We start from the raw sequence: 17,776 nt of genomic DNA, 5'->3' as shown, positions 1-17,776 counted from the left end.
CAGGTGTGTCTCTGCTGTAAATAAAAACCATTTTCCTGACAATGCACATTTGCTGCACTGGATTATACTAGATTTCAATAGTATATTAACCTAAGAGTATATAGACCTAAAAACTTGACATTTATAAAATATTAATAAAAAGGAAGTAAATATCCTGTACTCTTAACAAATGTCAGTGTAACATCTTATCAACACTGTAACAAACATAATAACCAGCTCCTGAATAACTTGTCTGCAATGCGTCTCCCTGACATGGGCTTGTCAACTTTACTAGAGTTGACAAGAAAGCTTCAGGCAGTGTATAAAATAGACAATTATTTTTTTCCAATATATACCTTTCTAAAGACTATTTCCATTTTTAATGGATTTTCCCTATGATGCTGAATTTTGCAAATTGTGGCTGACCTACTGGAAATAAACCCATAAAATTACAAGACTTTACTTTATGGGAAAAAAAAGTATTTTTACTTCAACTGTAGCAGAATTGTTATCTGACATTTTTAAGCGTTAAATATAATGAAAATAATATTTAAAAGAATCTATGTGTATTGATATGTCTACACATACCTATGTGTATATATGGATATATATACATTTTGTGTGTGCATGCATGTGTGCCTATACATACAAGGGTGGGAACAGCATCATTTTATTCTACAGTTAGAGCTAAATTAAGCAACGGCATCCGGATACAGAACAATACTTTAAAATAAAAGTATATGACCTCAGGAAATACCATACTAAAATTATCTCCCCTTTCATACCACTGTATTAGCATTGAACACTAATAAAGACAACAGTTGACTTTAGGTATCAGATGTATTGATCTAAGTCACAGTTTATTTATTGTTTTCAAATATACTTTAGACTCTCTCAGCCTAGAGTATCTTGGTATATAGTGTTCGTATTAGCTTTAGTTTCTAGCTGCATATTGCTGGAGCTCAGGGAATAATTGCATGGCTGTTCCCCTTCACTTTCATCCTCTCTCCTCTGCTGCTGCTTTTCTTTACCCCTGTCACCCTCTCCTTCAGCCACTTGCTATTTATAACTCCACACCAACCGACAGGATTTAAACTACAAGCGATACTTCAGCACTGCATCTAGCTTCACCAACTTCAGCAAAGAGGACACAGAGAAGAAAGGATGGAGCAGAAAATACCTTCTCTGGTTACGTAAGAAACAGGTGCATGTGTGCACATAATTATTTCATTTAATACCCCCCAATCAGTATATGCCCACTTCAAAGTGATAACTTCTGAAACTTGAAAATTAGAAAACAACTTGAAACAGTAGCCGATGAGATAGTGTCCTGCATTCCTCACAGGTGCCTTTCTCTGTCTTCTAGTTATACAGAAGTCCAGACAGCATGAATCAGTTACTTAACCACTAGGCAGATAAAGTGAGATAAATCCAGCCAATAACCACAGGTGTTTTTCAAAGGATTACTGCATCCTTCAAGACACTTTCTGCTCTATTGCTATTTTTCATAGTGCATTGCAAAATAAAAAGAAAATAGGCCCTCGTGACAGAGTTAGTTGTACCGCTGTGATCTGAAGTTATTGCTCAACAAATACCCTGGGCTAACACCACAACCAATGCTCTGCTCAGTCTGCTCCCAGCCACTTATTCCTGCACCCCCCATGTCCTTGAGCACATATAAAGTCAAGAGGTAAAACAGACTGAAAACGTGGCCTAACAGACTTACACGGGCTCTCCAGCAGGGACAAATAAGCAGGTGGGCAACAGGAATGCTATTTTGGCTAGCAGTACCAAACAACACTGGGTTAAGCTGTTAATTTCAGCTGGACCTGGTCCCATTTTTTCACTTATAAGACCTTGTTTCTAGTTGTTTATTCAAAGATTTTGACAGACTTTAACCTGAAGCTCAATTTTTTCCAATGTGGGTCTGTCCTAAAGCCTGCTTTTTGTCCGCATTAAAATTGTGCAGCCTCCTCTCTGGAGATTTGTAGCATCTTAAACTGACAGAGAAGTATGATCTGGAGTGATAGAGAAGAGAAAGAAACACAGAGGGTGCCTTAGGGGCATGCTTTATTATCTTTAGTAAAACTTGCCCAACAGATAAGTTTTCTAACCATTGCAGCTCACAAATTTCTAACAGAGCCTTTGGCAGATTACTCTGCTAAAGCAAGAAAGCTTGAACCAAGGATCAATAGGCTCTCCCTGAAGCTGCTGTCTTCCCCGTGTGTGTAGAGTTCTGGCCTGCAGCTGGTTATGAGGTCACAGCAGTGAGATTTTTCTCTCTTGGGCAATTCCAGAGCAGGCAGATGAATGGGGGAAACCTGAGTGTAAGGGAATAGAAAGCAGAAAAAGGCTGTCCACCCTGAGAGGAAGATGGTAAAAAAGGAAGGACACCAGGAGAGGGAAGGGAGCTAGAGTTTGCAACTGGGTGTCAGAAGAAAGAGCCAGGGAAGTAGGAAAAAAGTGATGCCAGCTCCCAGATTACATTCAGCTCAGCTAACGTGTTGTGGTGAAGGTGGAAGCAACTAGGTTGGTGTGGTTTAACACTCCCTAACCCCAAGCCCCATTGTGCCATATAGAGAAACAGGCTGAATATGGTGGGTGGAACCAGACGGGATGTGGGATGGCAGCAGGGAAAGGAGGACAGAGCTCCCAACACTCCTGGAAGCTGGTCATACAGGCCCATGCCCACTGAAAACACTGTATCAGGTACAGATGATACAACTGGGAGCGTTTTTGGTAGTCTTTTCAAAGTCCCTGGAAATTACTCAACTCCAAAGTGTTAATATAACACTGGGAAAAAAAATAAAAACTTTAATTTTAGTTTTAGTTCTAGCATTGGTTTTAATTCTGTCATTTTGTAAATTCTGAATGCTTGATTTTTATTGGAATAGCAATCTAATACATATTTTCATATACCACAGTTGCAGTGTCCATCAGTACTATTATATAGGTAGATTTAGCTTGGCTTTAGGGTGGTACATTATCCATGTGGAATGACAGCAAAATAGCAACCCTAAATCTTCTTCAGCATAGCTAGAGAAAGGTTTCCAGATGCTGAACTCATGTCACTGTCAGCCTGGGTATAAAGTAAAAGGGAAGCAAGTACTTGCTTATACGTGTATGTTCTTCCTTAGTTTAATATAGGTCACATGTTATTTAGAGTACTTCTATAGAAAACATTTTGGACAACTGCCTCCATTCGACATGGACAAATAATAACCAACCAAGGGATGGGGTGGCTGTACAAACTATCAGGATAATTTTAGCTGCTCAGGAGCAGAATTAACATTATTGCAGTAATTAACCTATTTACAAACTTAATTAACAATATCTCCCTGGTTCTCCCCGTTCCTGGGCCACCTTCTGCTGGAAACATGGATGACTAGCCAAATCTAGTTAAATTAGTAATGTGGTCCAGTATTACCAGTCCTTCACTGCACTGTCACTAAACTTTATACACATATAAGAAAAAAGTGGTAAATATAAATTGAAGATCAGATCATGTTACACTAAGAAAAGAACTACTTCCATGTAAAGTTTTGCCTTCATCTTTTACTTCATATATTGTAACTTCTTCCACATAAACATAAAAAGTTCAACAGGAGATTTTGCTGCCAAATAAAAACCTATTTTACTCAAAAAAAAAAAAAAAAAAATTAGTAACAACAACAAAATTCTCTCTCTATATAAATGTTTTTTTATATATATATATATATATATTTACATACACACACACACACATATAGTAGAATTCTCAAGTTGTCTTTCCCAGGTACAGATCTGCCAGAGTTTGGAATAAAACAGAGAAATTGCCCCCCAGATTAGTGGTAGAAATTCCTCTGTTATGATCAGCATTGAGTAGAGCCAGACAGGTTGTAGAATTTGTTTTTCTTTCAATCTTCCAGAAGACTTTGAAGCCAATATTTTGGTCCAGCTAAAGTATCAGGACACTGCTTGCAAAATGATTCTAATTTTATAGAAGGACATTGGTAAATAACTGGTAAGCAGTGGATAAAAATAGTTTTTGTATGAAATTCAGTCACTTTAATGATTACCAAAAGCAATGTTTACTAATTCCATTTTTATTTTAAGGTTACTACTCAGATATCAGTGCAAGTTTTACGATAAGATAAGCAATTCCATATCTTAGCAATACTTTGCCTTTACTTTAAAAGTCTCAACACTGCACTGTAACCCATAAAATAGAAAGGAAATTCCCATTCTAATGAAACCAGTTAGCTAATGAACACACCCTGCTTTGGCTCAGAATAAACTTTCAATTTTATAGTTTCCTCATAAGGCAGTTGAAAAATTAAATAGACGGCGATTATAAAAATGTAAGCCTATACAAGCGCATTTGTTAAATAGATAATCTGTAAATTAGGGCTTGTATGATAAAGACTATAACAGGGATTTTGAGGAATGTATTGTACATGTTATTTATGGAGGAAAAAAGAATAAAACTGAAGTTATTCCAAATACAGTTTTCAGAGTTCTGTAAAAGAATATGTAGAACAATAGCAAAATGTAATAGGTTAGCACAAACATGGAACAGAGACTTAGAATAAGAAGCTGAGGATTATTCAGAAAAGACTATCTTCCATTTTATTCACTGTATCACTTGCCAGACAACATCTAACAAATGATCACATGAATTTAAACATAAATGCATTCAGAACCCTTAACAAAATGCACAATTTCCTCAGAGAAGTAAACTTTACTTCTCTACTGAGGGAGAAGGAAGATATCCACCATTAAGAAAAAGCCTAGATGAACTAAGAATCTTCTTTGGGATAATACAGATGTTTCTAAAGGGATAATGCTGGATATCCTCTGAAGTTCATACTATATATAACCCTTACCTGAAAGTTTTCCTTTAACTCCCTTACCTTTTCCTTCGTCCTGGAAAAGTAGATAGGGGGAATGAACGGAAATTTTGGACTTAAGTGTGGACAACCCAACTCCTTCACCTTCCTTCTCTAAATATCCCTGCAACTCTTCCCACATTTTTAAATGGAGTAGGGCATCAAGACCAAGCTAGGATCCTCTGCTTTACCCCTGTACTCAGTGTACTGCAGTTGTGCTCATCAAGTGACATTTGGAATGTGGAAGTTCCTACAAACAAACCCCATAATAAAAGTTCCCATCAACAAAGCATCTTTAAAGAGGCCCAGATTTTGATTCTGACCTGTAGTACTCTGGGAAAGTACTGTACTCCTTTGGAAAAGTTCTGCACAAAGTTGTCAAAACCCCAGGCAGAAAGGAACTGAAAAGACATTGCACATATAATAAATGTCTAAAGCTTGAAGTAAAAGTGGCTTCTCAATGAGAGCGGTTGTGAGGGGTGGGAGGAAGCAATTTGACATTGGCCCTAGTCCCTGTGACTGGCCAAAATACATTTGTATTTAAGTATTTTTTGAAAGAATCAAATAATACTTGTGTTTCTTCTTTAGACTTTGAAAATCTCAGGACACATATCCCAGATCCCCAAACAAACATTAATTTTCTTCTCTCGCTACTGAAAATTACTTTTGTGTCTGATTCTTGTGATACACAAGACTTAAAGGAATAATAATAATAAAAAAGAAACAAACAAACAAACAAAAAAAAAAAAAAAAAAACAACAGAATATAAGCTTCAGAAAGCAAATAAACTGAAAAAAAAACAACTCTTTATAAATATTGCTGGTCATCAAAATCAGAGACACTCCTGTCACAGTCGTGGCCTGAAGTAGCTCTAAATCTACTGTGTTGTCTTCAGTATGAACTGAGACAAATCCATGAACAAGATGTCCATAAACAGATACTAAAGAGAAGGGGCAGTGATGTATCCTCTATGAGTGTTAGGACGGCACAAGTGAGTGACTTGCAGAAAGAGACTAAGCCAAAGTGTTCTCCCTAAACAGCACGCTCTGCTGAGACTGTTAGAGGCAAAACACTTGTCTAGGCACACCTCAGAAGGGCATTTTGTACATTTGATGCTTTAGGCTAGGCTTGGCACAAATCTGAAAATTTGCAAGCATGGGTGGGTAGATTCAGGATAAATTTGCTTAGTCATATGCACCTAGTTAGTGCATATAACGAAGCTCTCACAAATCTTGCCCAAGAGTCACGTTTTATTGTTAACAGGTATAGACAACCTTTACAAGCTTGCTGGTATATTTTACAGATTATTTTGAGAACACATTTCTTAAAAAAAAAAAAAAAAAAAAAGTCATTAGGAACATTAAATATACAACTCATGGCTTATAACTGGCTTATAACTCGGAAGATAGCTAGTCCCGTTAAACCTCTCATGCACATGTGGCAGGCAGAAAAACTCATAGCATTATGAGCACGTAAGTTAAATAACTGTACATTGTCTTAACAGAGGCCTCTAAGAACAGCTTTTATGAGAACTTTGAGGAAGAAAATAACTACAAAATGTCTTCCCCCATCTAATCCTTCAATATAAATACTTTTAAAACTTCTTTAGAAGAGGCACTTTAATCAAACTTGTGTCAGACATGTTACGAAATACTCTCCAATCAAGAGACTTAAAATAAGTGGAATTATTAGGGAAAAGAACAAAACATCATTGTGTTCCTACACACATCCGTGGTGTCCCATATCCGGAATACTGCAGGCATTCCTGGCTTTCCCCTCTCCTTGTTCTGCCATCTTACAGAGAATTAAGAAAGCTATGAAGTCAGATGATCAAAGGTAAGAAGCGGCTTCATTACCAAAAGCATGTTATATAAATGAAGGACTATTAGCCAGGAAAAGAACAACTAAGGAGAGAACGCAGTAAAATCACAAGTGGCATGGACAAAATTGTTCCCTGCTCTGTCTAGGATAAGGACTAGGGATGATTCATACATAACTCACAAGTGTCAGGCTTAAGACAAATTGCTTTCAGTTTCATTGTTGTTTTATATATATATATTATATATATAATATTGTCATTATATATATATATATATGTATAACATTTATACGTACATATAAACAAACAGAACAGCCACTCAAAACTAAAGTTCTTAATACAAAGAGGTGTCGATGTCAAAAGCCTCTGTGTGGGATAACACACAGAAAAGTCAAGTGAAACATTAGAAAAATACTTCCCCCCATCATTTAAGGGGGTGAGGCCCACAGGCTACCCTGCTGCCAGCAGTCTGTAAGCATGTCGTGACACTTCCCATTTCGTTTGCTTAGAAGGAGGTTGTCAAGTAGGTCCTGTAATTTGGCAAGGCTTTAGATGGTAAGGGCATAAATTAAAAAGGAAAGAAAAAGACCAGCCAAAAAACAACCTAAGAGGTACTGAAAGGGCCAGCAGAGTGGCTGTAGCCAGGTGCATGTTACCATGGTTGCCCTCTCACTCCAAAAAAACATCATGAGCCCAAGACTCTGCAAGCGTCTCTCTCCACTGCCCCTGTCAATGCTTGCTGTCAAAATTTTCCAGCTTAAGTCCCCAGTTGGCCATGGAACCAGCAGCAAGTACATGTTCACACACCAGGGCTGCAGGCATTCCCCTGAGCTCACTCTGTGGGATGCAAAGGAGAAGAAACAAAGCAAACAGCTCATGAACCCGCTGAGCTGTTTCCATGGCATGGTATGGGGACAAACCAGCTGGATGCTATGTGCAGGGGACAAGCAGGGCAGCTCACCAGACAGAGGTTAGAAAAGAAATTTTGGGGGATCAGGACTCAGTGGGAACAGTCTTACTGGCTACAGGTGGAACAAACTGGGGGAGAAGCATGGCAGACTGCTCCTCATCACAAGAACATAAAGGGCTAACCAGGCATTTTGTCTGACCAGGTACAGCCACCATTCTTCTACTTTAATGTCACTTCAATACTCAAAATAAATACCACAAGCAAACTATCAGAATAACACATCGACTTAAAGGCTCAAGAGAAAAACACAGATCATCCATCTGTCATAAGAGATGAGGATTTGAAAGTTTCATTAATTTTCTGAAACTGTTAGCTATGCTAAGATATTCAAAGAGTTTCATTACTACAAAGACCTTTTTATGCCATTAATCCAGATTAATGACGACTGTTCAGCTTAGAGTTTGCTTAACTCTTTGGTTCTACCTCATGCAATAAGGCATCCTAATTCTCCCTTCCTTTGAAGAATGTGGTCCTGGCCTCTGAAAATCCTTCCCCGCTACTTTCCCCATTTCCCCATCTACTTCCTGCTGCAAGATCGCAGTTCAATATGCTTTTACTGCCTTACCAGTCCTTCCACTGCTATTTGGAATAATAAAGTACTCAGAACTCCTCTCCAGGGCTTTACTCCTTTTTGTTTCTAGTGATTTGATCACTTGCTGAGCCAGCCACCCAGAGAAGAAAACAAGCAGGGTTCTCATTAATCTTAAGGATCCTGATCATTCTTCACAGTTGATGATCAGGGCAAAATAGGTAGGCTCTTATTGGGTAAGGAGAAAAAACAACAAAAACAAGCAAGCATTTTTTCCACCCCTTTTAGTTGCACAGGCTGCATTTAGTCTTTTTGATTGCCACAGTCCTAGGAAGGAATTGTACCTGCAAAGACACCACTATATAGCACAATTTGCTATTCTGAGACAGCCTGATCTTCACCTGAGCCCAGACTGCTATCAAACCCACCTTCCCCAGTGCAGACACAGCAAATCCCCTCCTAAGGATGGTCCAGACAATTTCACGTGCCCAGCACTATGGTGTTACTGTTTGGCAGGGGAAAAGTCACACAGCCAAGAGCTGCCCAAGCTGCTGGGCTCTGCTGAGCAGCAAGTAAGCAGACCTTTCCGAACTGTATGTTCAAAAAAGTATGTTCTCATGCCATAGGTACACCTGGGAACACAAGGCAGAAGCCCCAGATTCAGCACCACTAATGGTCCATCAAGGAGATCCCCTGGAAATTTGATTTTGAGCCTAACTTCTTGACTTCTGCTGCCCGACAGTTTAGATGAAACCTCTGTGAAAGGATATGAAACTACAAAGGACACAGGCCAACAGTCATGATACGCAGTCATGTCACTGTTAATGTTCTCCTAAAAGGTGTGCCCAGTGGCCCATACGTCATGGTTCTTGGTATTTTAAAATGAAACTGACATTTTGTTCCTCTATAGACAGCCAGAAACACGCCCAAGTAGAAGGACAAAATAATTGTCCATTGCTATCTTCCTTCCTGGAAAAAAAACACTTCTCCATCTTTACTGAACCTACAGTGATTCAAAAATAACAGCCTGCTGATTATTAGCAAGATTATCTGACTTCTTCCAAGTAACAGAATATTCAATACTGAAGATATAAAGGAAATAAAAAAATCCTTACCAAAAAGAAATATTGAGATCTTAACAAGAGTGCCTTGACATCCATGAATAACAAAAAAAAGAAACATGAAGTAAATGGTCATGTTTGTACCACAGCAGCATTCTGCCTGTTATGCAAGACTTGCTGGGGAGCAGATGGGGAGAAGAGGAAGTCATAGGCTCTGCTTTTATTTGGAAACATCTGTCCCTAGGCAAGAGACAAATGTCAGTAAGCCGCTACCTCACAAGTACATCTCTTAGTTTCCTTGGTTAATTACTCTGTCACTCTAACCGTAAGTAGGAATTCTGAAAGGGATACACAGTGTGTCTATCTAGAGTCTTGGCACTATTAAATTCACAGGCAATGTTTCTTTTCTATCAAGTTGTCTGCTGCCAGATACAAACATCCATAACCAGAACAACTGATGTTACATAATTTGCCTTTTCTGCATTAGAAATAAAGAGAAATAGTAGGAGTGATGTTCTCCAAGTAACAGAGAGACTGGAAGCAAGCAGAGATTTTTTCATCAGTATTACATCAAATAAACTATCCTTTTTAGGGATAAGAAAGGCAAATGCTTTTTTTTTTGTTTTTTTGGACTTCCAGTGAAACCCACTTTTCATGGTGTCATCTTAGTCTCCAGATTACAGAAAATACAATGCTGCTGCAGTTTGCGATACTTAGCAGATGTTGGTTAAGAAGAGTGAGAGATCAAGTCTGTGGTGAGTTCTCAGAGCAATAAAGGCAAGATTTCCAGAGAAAATCTGATTTTTATTTTTAAAACATACCAAAATGATATCCAAGAATTGTAGAAATTTCTCTCCCCCCATCCCACTCCCAAATGAATAAACGAAAGCAAAGCCGTTCAAGCACATTTCCACTTAAAGTTTTATTTGGTTTAGGCTCTCCTTATATTTTAAGCTATTCAGAAATTTTTCTTTCTCCATGTTAAGTTTCTGTAATATGTATACAGCTCAAAGTGAGAGCACCTGGACAAGGCAGTTCCTGGAGTTCAATTTTTAGAGCACTTCTAAGTGCAAATAAATGTGAAACCAAGTCCACAACTCCTCGTCTTGGTGTTTATGAGCACCTTGAACATGAAAACAGGTTCACAGCATTGTCTGCTTGGGCTGGCTTTGGGTCCCAGGGGGCTCATAAAAGGGAATCCCTGCAAGTTGCCATCAACCACTTCACCAGCAAGAATCCCACAAAACTGGACTTACAGTCAGTGGAGCAGGAACTTGGATCTCAACATCTGTTGGCAGCACATGGCACACAACAACTATCAAACTTTCCTCACATGGCTGTGTATACGGATACTTGGAGGTAACAAACATTAAGCCACTTATTTGGAAAAGGAGGGATGGGCTCTTGTATCAGAATTACAAAAGCTCTGCCAAAACTAATGTTTGACCTGGAAGTAATACCTCAACCTCTACAATTGTTTTTCCTTGTTTCTCTGATGAGAATGTTATTTTTTCAGCAGACTGCAGAAGTTACTACTAGCTGCATCTCTCTTGGCCAATCTGGAAAACCAAAAACCACACCCATAAAACCCCCAAATCACAAACATGAGTAAGTAGACAGCAGCTAACGTGTGAAGTTTCACTTGGCCAGTTTTTCTCTTGGCTCTAAGTATTGCAACTTGGCTGTAAATAGTGTGATGCGGCAAGTACACTCTAGACAGCTGGAGCAGTCCACCACAAATACATTTGGGTCTGACAAATTCTGCAGTCAAAGAAAATTGAAGGGCAGCTAGGGATTACTTTTGTTTCTTCTGAATAATCTCTAGTAGGAAATCTACAGTTTTACATCTTTACAAAGTCCTGGAAATTTCACACGTGGAGGTGCTACAGATTTCCTTTGGAAAAGACTGAGGAAATTATCAAGCACAACTACTGTTCAAAGAAGTAATCCCCTCTGATAAATTGCTCTTTTCTCTCTGGCAACTGAGCACAGATCTTGGATGAGTCAAAAATTGAAGACATTATACGGTGTAAAGGACTTTGCTTTGGATGACACAGGCAGATGTCATATCATTGTTGAAATTGCTTATGTCACAACACAGCCACAAGCATGCAAGAGTAACACAGGGGATGCAACATCTACAACACCAGACACAACCACCACCACCCTCCTGCAGCCTTCTGGTGTCTTCCAAGAGGTCTCCAAGCTCTTCTGCAGTATTTTCCCTTACCCAGGACAAAAGGCCTGCTCTTTTCTATGAGGAACAGGATTTGAACCAACTTCAACAGGGTTCAGGGTGATGGCGATATCAGAAAATTTGTGTTGTTAACTTCCACAATCAATGTTCATTGAAGTTAACCCCAATCAAGGAACCAAGAATTCCATACAGAGGTAACTACTACTTCTGTAATACTCAGTAACCACTCCTAGGAAGACAACTCATCCTGTAAGAAGATGACAAAAACAGAAGTCACCCATACCTGGGGAGAACTACAGCCTAGCCAAAATCTACTAACTACTACTATTAGATTTTTTTTCCCCTCCAGTTGTCAGCTGTTTTTTCTTGTGCTTTTTATTTTCCTTCTGAATGAACTGCATTCCTCCTGGTTACTTTGCTAACTGGAGCACCTTACCAAAATATTCATTCCACCAGCAAATAAACTCTCTAAATATCTGCAAGGAGTTTTAGCCATCTTAAAAAGATGGCTAAAGAAAATCAAGAAAATTAAAAAAAAAATATGAAAGAGATAGAGAGATTGATTTACAATGATGACAACATGAGAACAGAAGAGTAAATGACTTATGATTTAGCTACTTCACAACGAAATTCTGAAATGCAAAGGAGAGCAAACAGAGCAATGCATTAATATTGAGTCATTGGAAAAATCTTTTGGTGACATAAACAGAAAACAGTTTTTAATACTATGAAAAAAAGCTGACAAATTCATATAAAATAAGAATTGAGACAATCCCTTCGTGATCCCTCTAAGCTATCAATGTTTTAAATTAAAACTCTGTTGCAATTTACGCAGCCATTACTGTCTTTGACACAGATTCTTATATGTGCATGGTACTTAAACATCACTCAGGATGGAAATCCCTTCCTCCCAAAGTACAGCTGTTGAATATGTATAATAGTTAATGAAACTATACTTATCCCAGTTACTAAACAAAATTCAAGACTTTATAAGACATAACTCTTCTGCAACTCTGAAGGAGCTTACATCTTTCAAACAACAACCTTACTTGGAATTTCTTATAATTCATTCTACACACAGCTGTAGCACATTTTTTACATTAAACAAAGATATTAAACTTGATAGGAGACCAGTCTGACTTCATATGGATTTCCTTTGTTCCAAGCATTTTGTTTTAATGAATCACTGACCACATTCAAAAAGGCAGCAGCTGAACATGAGGTTCTAGCCAGACTGCCTATTCTGGATGCAGGGTATCAACGGGAGATGATTATAACCACCACTCTAGCTACAACAGCAAAAACAGCAAGTCTTGGTTTATTTTTTCCAAAATAACTGAACACACACCCTTGAAGAACATGCAGAAGCTTAAAAGACGTTAAACCTAAATGAGCTTAAAAATAATATTTTTGAAGGGATGTTTCTGTAAGCCTTCAAGCACTGCAGTTAGTTAAAATAATCCTCAAAGGGTTTTTTTAGAGCCTTCAGAAACGCGGTTATTTGTCAGCAGCAATCCTGTGAAATCCCTCACAGACACATAAGTGTGCTTACACAAGATACCCAGGAATGCACGTACATACACCAAGAACTAGGAAGTGCCATGAGCTCTTGGAGCTTAGTATTGTACTCTCCTCACACAGAAAACTAGGCAAAGGTTTAACAATTTCACTTGCAGAAGCTCTACTTAGTCTTCACAGTAGGTCCTATTACATTACTCAGATTCATCTAGTTGCATTTGATACAAGTCATGCCTCCCAAAAAGATAGCATCTTTGCATGTTCATCTGAAAAAAGAGTGGCCACATTTATAAAAAGTTGCAGGAGACAAAATAGTAACAGCAGAAGAAAAATAACCTTCTCCCTGCCTATTCATTTTAGCACTGCTTGATTACTGGGCATGAGGTTTATGAAAAATAGCAGTGCTCTAGCAGACCGGAAAACCCAGCCTCATTTCTTACTAGCGTGCGTAGCAAGCATTGAGGCACAGAGTAAGGCACACTTCATAAACTTAGAGCTGGCCATGGCATGGTAGATTTGAGATACCATCAGGATGTAGGAAAAGGAAGAAGTCTCAGACTCTGACAGACTGCTTTCCTCCCACTCCCACATGAATGGTATTTAAACATCATTAGCCATCAACTGGTAGCACTTTATGATTAGGTCAGATTTAAAATAAAATTAAGATGATAAAGGCATGTCTCAGCAGAGATAGCATCCAAGATAATGGGAGCTCATGTAAGGGCACCTATTTTCATGAGGGTAGGAAAAGAAAAAAAATCCACAAAATCAAAGCACAAAGACTGTTCTGTATGGCTGTGTGCACAGAGGGGCCCCATTGCTACTTTCAGGGACACACCTAAAACAGTGAAATAAAATCAAATTTTCAGTTGTTATTCAAATTTTAATGCAAAACTAAGAATTCTTGTGTATTTATAGTTTCAAACTGCCTGAACTGATGTGGAACAATTGATCAACACTGCTTTTGCATTGCCACATAATCCTAAACGTTTGACTACATAGCAAGACGAAGGTGGGACTTCAGCAAGACTTCCCAGCTGTGTCACTAGCTTCTTCCTCACTATTGTTACTGTGCTACTGTTACCACTATTGTTACCATAATAACCTATTCCTGCTATTGTTACCACATTCCCATTAATTCAGTCTAAGTACATGCCACTGTCACGCCTTCATTTCAGTAACTTCAGAATTTTAGTTCATACCCAAAATGCCCACATAGCCCCTCTAGCTCGTTTTTAAGCTTTTGCCAAACAATAAGGTATTATTATTATTACTAAGTACACTTTGACCTCCTGGGTAGGCAGCACATATTCGCTGCATGTTGTCGATTTAAAGACGTGCCACAGGCATGAAGCACTAGGGGCATGGCTGGGTGCCAGGGGACGAGGCAGCGGAGCCAGCTGAGTGAGGTTCTGTGTGCTGGGGGAACTCCCTGGTGGTGCAGGAAATCTGAAGGAGATGATTTACGGGCAAGGGTCGCTCCCCATCCACTGATCAGACAGTTCATCTGAGAAGTCTTAATCTGGGCCCTGTAATCTTGTCAAATAATGAACACTATCCTTTGGCAGAAGAAAAAAAAAAAAAAGGGAGAGGAGGCAGTGTTGCACAAGCTTATCGGTGGCCAGCTGCAGCAGAGCATGCCTTTGCAAGAGCTATGTATGAAGACGCACTACTATTTTTATCTGTAATGCTTCCAAGTTGCTGCATATCTCCAGGACAAAACTAATACATAACACTCACCTGCATAAAAACACAACACTATTTTCTGCCTCCTGTGTTGGAGGACCCTCAACTTCACCCATACTCTAGAGAAACATTTCTAAAGCTGACCTTCTTAAAATAGGAAGCAAAGAGGAATAAAAGTTGTAAAAATGTCAACCCAAAAGGCTATATAACTTGCACTTAGGCATCAGAATAAAATGCAGCAGTATGGGGTAGAAAGTTAAAACAGAGGAAGCGTAGTATCTACAAACAGAAGTGATCATGCATTTTTCATTCAAGTTCAGAAAGTTCAAGCAAATATCTTTTTACTGACAATATAATCATATTTTCCTTGAAACAATTACTTACAATTTACTTATTTAATCCTTTCTAATTACTTGAGAAAGTCATCCCACATTCTCTCATCACAGCAACAACTGTGCACAATACTCACTCATTCCAACAGTTCCACCAGAAGCAACAAACTCCCAGCTAAAGTCTCCCAACGTGACTAAGCCTGCTGGGATGCACACTCTCTCTCACTCTCTGCTACTCACCAGTAGCCAGGCACAAAAACACTTTTCTGTTAATGTTATAGCTTAACACACACTATCCCACTCACTTCCCTGTCTCTTGACCTTTCTTCCTTTGGTTTGTTCACAGTTCCCTTCTTTCCAGGGAGTGCTTGCACTTCTGTACGGTGCTCTACAGCGGCAGCTCTGAAAGACTTTGAAGTTTCTTTAAGAAACACAGTGACTGCCTACAACACGTGCATGGGAATGCACGGCATCACTCTGGCATTTCTTCACAATCAGCTGTTCGATCTCAGCCACTTCAGTGTGCAAAGGATGCACCATGTTCCAGTTTTGTTTTGTTGTGTTTTTTTTTTCCCTACCTTTTCAGCGCAAGATAGTCTGAGGGCACACACCTCTAGCATCAGTTTCACTCAGTTCACTGGCTTGTAGTCAGTCACATGCCGGAGAGAGTCCAGGTATTTTTACCCTTTTGTAATTTTTTTTTTTTTAATAGCCTAAGTGATAAGAGTGACCAGGTTTATTTTGTGTTCCTAACTTTTAATACTTAGATTTGAGGAGTACCTAGTAAACATTTAAGCAATAGGAAAGCTGACAGCATACTAGCATTTAGAACATTACAATTGACAACATTCATTGGTAATTAAAATATTTGGAGGGAGACTACAACATACTCAGCAACCTTCTCCATACAGAATATTACTTGAAATGCATGAAGCCTGTGAACAACATATGGTCTGCAACAGTCTGGATATCCAAACTACATGTACAGCTAATGTGTACACCGTCAACACTTGACTTCCCATGTAGCTACTGTAAAAACTCCCAAAACTCCTGTTCAGTAAACCAAACAGCACTGTTACATTACGTTTATTTCTCCAACCAAATCAAAACTATCACTGCAAACCTAGAAAAAAGAAGTCAGAATACCAGCTCAGCTTGTAATCCACACACTCCCCCCGCCAAATGAATAACGAATAAACTCGATCCTGATTGCTTTCCAAAAGCATGACACAAGTCTTCAAAACAATGAGATGAGGGGAAGAGCTGTTACAAAGCTCAGACTTCAGAGGTCTATCTAATAATGTCACATTCATATACAATCACATTCTATGCATCATTTTTACGCATCAGCATACCAAGAACTGCAAAACCACAATTACTGCTGAGATGTACTCAAACACTAAGTTACAAAATTTCCTATGCAAATAGAAGTTAAGGCAGCCCTGCAAGTATCTGTGATTAGAACTGGAGGATTTAATCAGGACCCGATCCACATGCCTGGGCAAGGTTCAGATTGGTGTGTCACATCACACCTTCTGTACGCGCTGTCACGCAGCACTAAGTCATCCGAAGTGTCAATAGCTCCAAGAGAGACTTTTCAACAAGTGGAAAGTCTCCATTTCTGCTGTCACCGTCCCCCACGTTTTCCTCACTGCTCCATCCCTGTGCCCAGCTGCTTCTCGCAGCCCTTCCTCCAGCAGCACCGGGCTCCTTGCACCTCAGCCCGCTGAAGGGAGCCGCCGGCGCTGCCGGGACACCCCAGCTTCTCTCATGCCGGAGAAGCCCTGAGCTTTGCCGGCTCGGGAAAGCTTCTGCTGCCGGGCACAGCCCCATCCCCATCCCCATCCCCGGGACGCGCAGCCTCTGGGCTGCCCATCAGATGCTTCGCGTTTCTTTGGGAATGCGGCTATTCCCTGTGCAGCCTTCTTTTTTTCTTTTCCCTCCCTCCTAGAACACCTCTTCCCCTCCTCCCCTTCTCCCCAATCTCTTTTCCTCGCCGGTACGACTTATGAGCGGCGCACCCAAGGGGGCTCGGAGCCCGGTGCCCCGTGGGGCAAGCTTGGCATCCTCCGCGGGGCACGGCCTTACCTTCGGCTCCCCGGCGTCGGGCTCCTCCTCGTAGTAGCCCTGGCCGGACTCGTAGGCGGCGGCGGCGGCCGGCTGCCGGGGTCCCAGGAGCAGGGCGCCGGCAGCGAGGCAGCAGCCGAGGGAGAGCACCTCCAGCAAGTGCATTGTGCTAAGATGGCAGGGCGGGGGGCCGCGGGGCGGGCGGAGGAATGCGGGCAGAGCTGCGGGGCTCCTTCTCGTCCTCTCTCTCCCCACCCCGGCTTTCGCTGTCCTGTCCCCCCCTCCCTCCCCTCGCAATATCCAAGGCAGTAAAATCCGCGGGATGGAGAAGATGCGGTAGCAGCAGCAGCAGCAGCTCCTAGACGCCTGCAGGGGAGTTCCCAACTTTCCCGGCCGCTTTGCGGATTCTCACCGAAGTTATCCGGAGTTTGCCAGGTAAAAAACCCACCAGGAAACCGGACATCCGAGGCCGCGCTCACTCAGGAGCAGGGGAGGTGGAAAGCGCAGAGAGGAGGAGGAGGAGGAGGAGGAGGAGGGAAGGAAAGAGAGAGAGAGGGAAGGAGAGCGGCACGGCGCAGCCACCCGCAGCTCCCCCTTGGCGGCGCGGCCCCTGCGCGCCCTCCCGCGGGGCCCGGCCCGGCCCGCAGGGCTCCGCAGGGCTCCGCGCAGCGCTCGCCCGACGCCTGTCAGCGGCGGCGCGGCCGGGGGGTGCACGGCGCCTGGGGCCGCGCATGGCGAAAGCGCCCTCTG

General features: G+C 40.9%; 1 protein-coding gene across 1 annotated transcript in view; it reads right to left on the bottom strand.

The window, feature by feature from the left end:
• VEGFC (vascular endothelial growth factor C) overlaps positions 1-17,540 on the bottom strand; it is a gene marked incomplete at its 5' end in the record, with an annotated part of 74,677 nt that extends 57,137 nt beyond the window's left edge. Inside the window, 3 exon segments of the mRNA XM_032186791.1 lie at positions 17,048-17,280; positions 17,283-17,396; positions 17,399-17,540. Coding sequence (XP_032042682.1) covers positions 17,048-17,280; positions 17,283-17,396; positions 17,399-17,540 — 489 coding nt within the window.
• Positions 17,541-17,776: the final 236 nt, after the last annotated feature.

Source organism: Aythya fuligula, chromosome 4 (genome assembly GCF_009819795.1).
Source record: "Aythya fuligula isolate bAytFul2 chromosome 4, bAytFul2.pri, whole genome shotgun sequence".
NCBI lineage: Eukaryota > Metazoa > Chordata > Aves > Anseriformes > Anatidae > Aythya > Aythya fuligula.
This window is presented reverse-complemented; position numbering and strand designations above follow the sequence as displayed.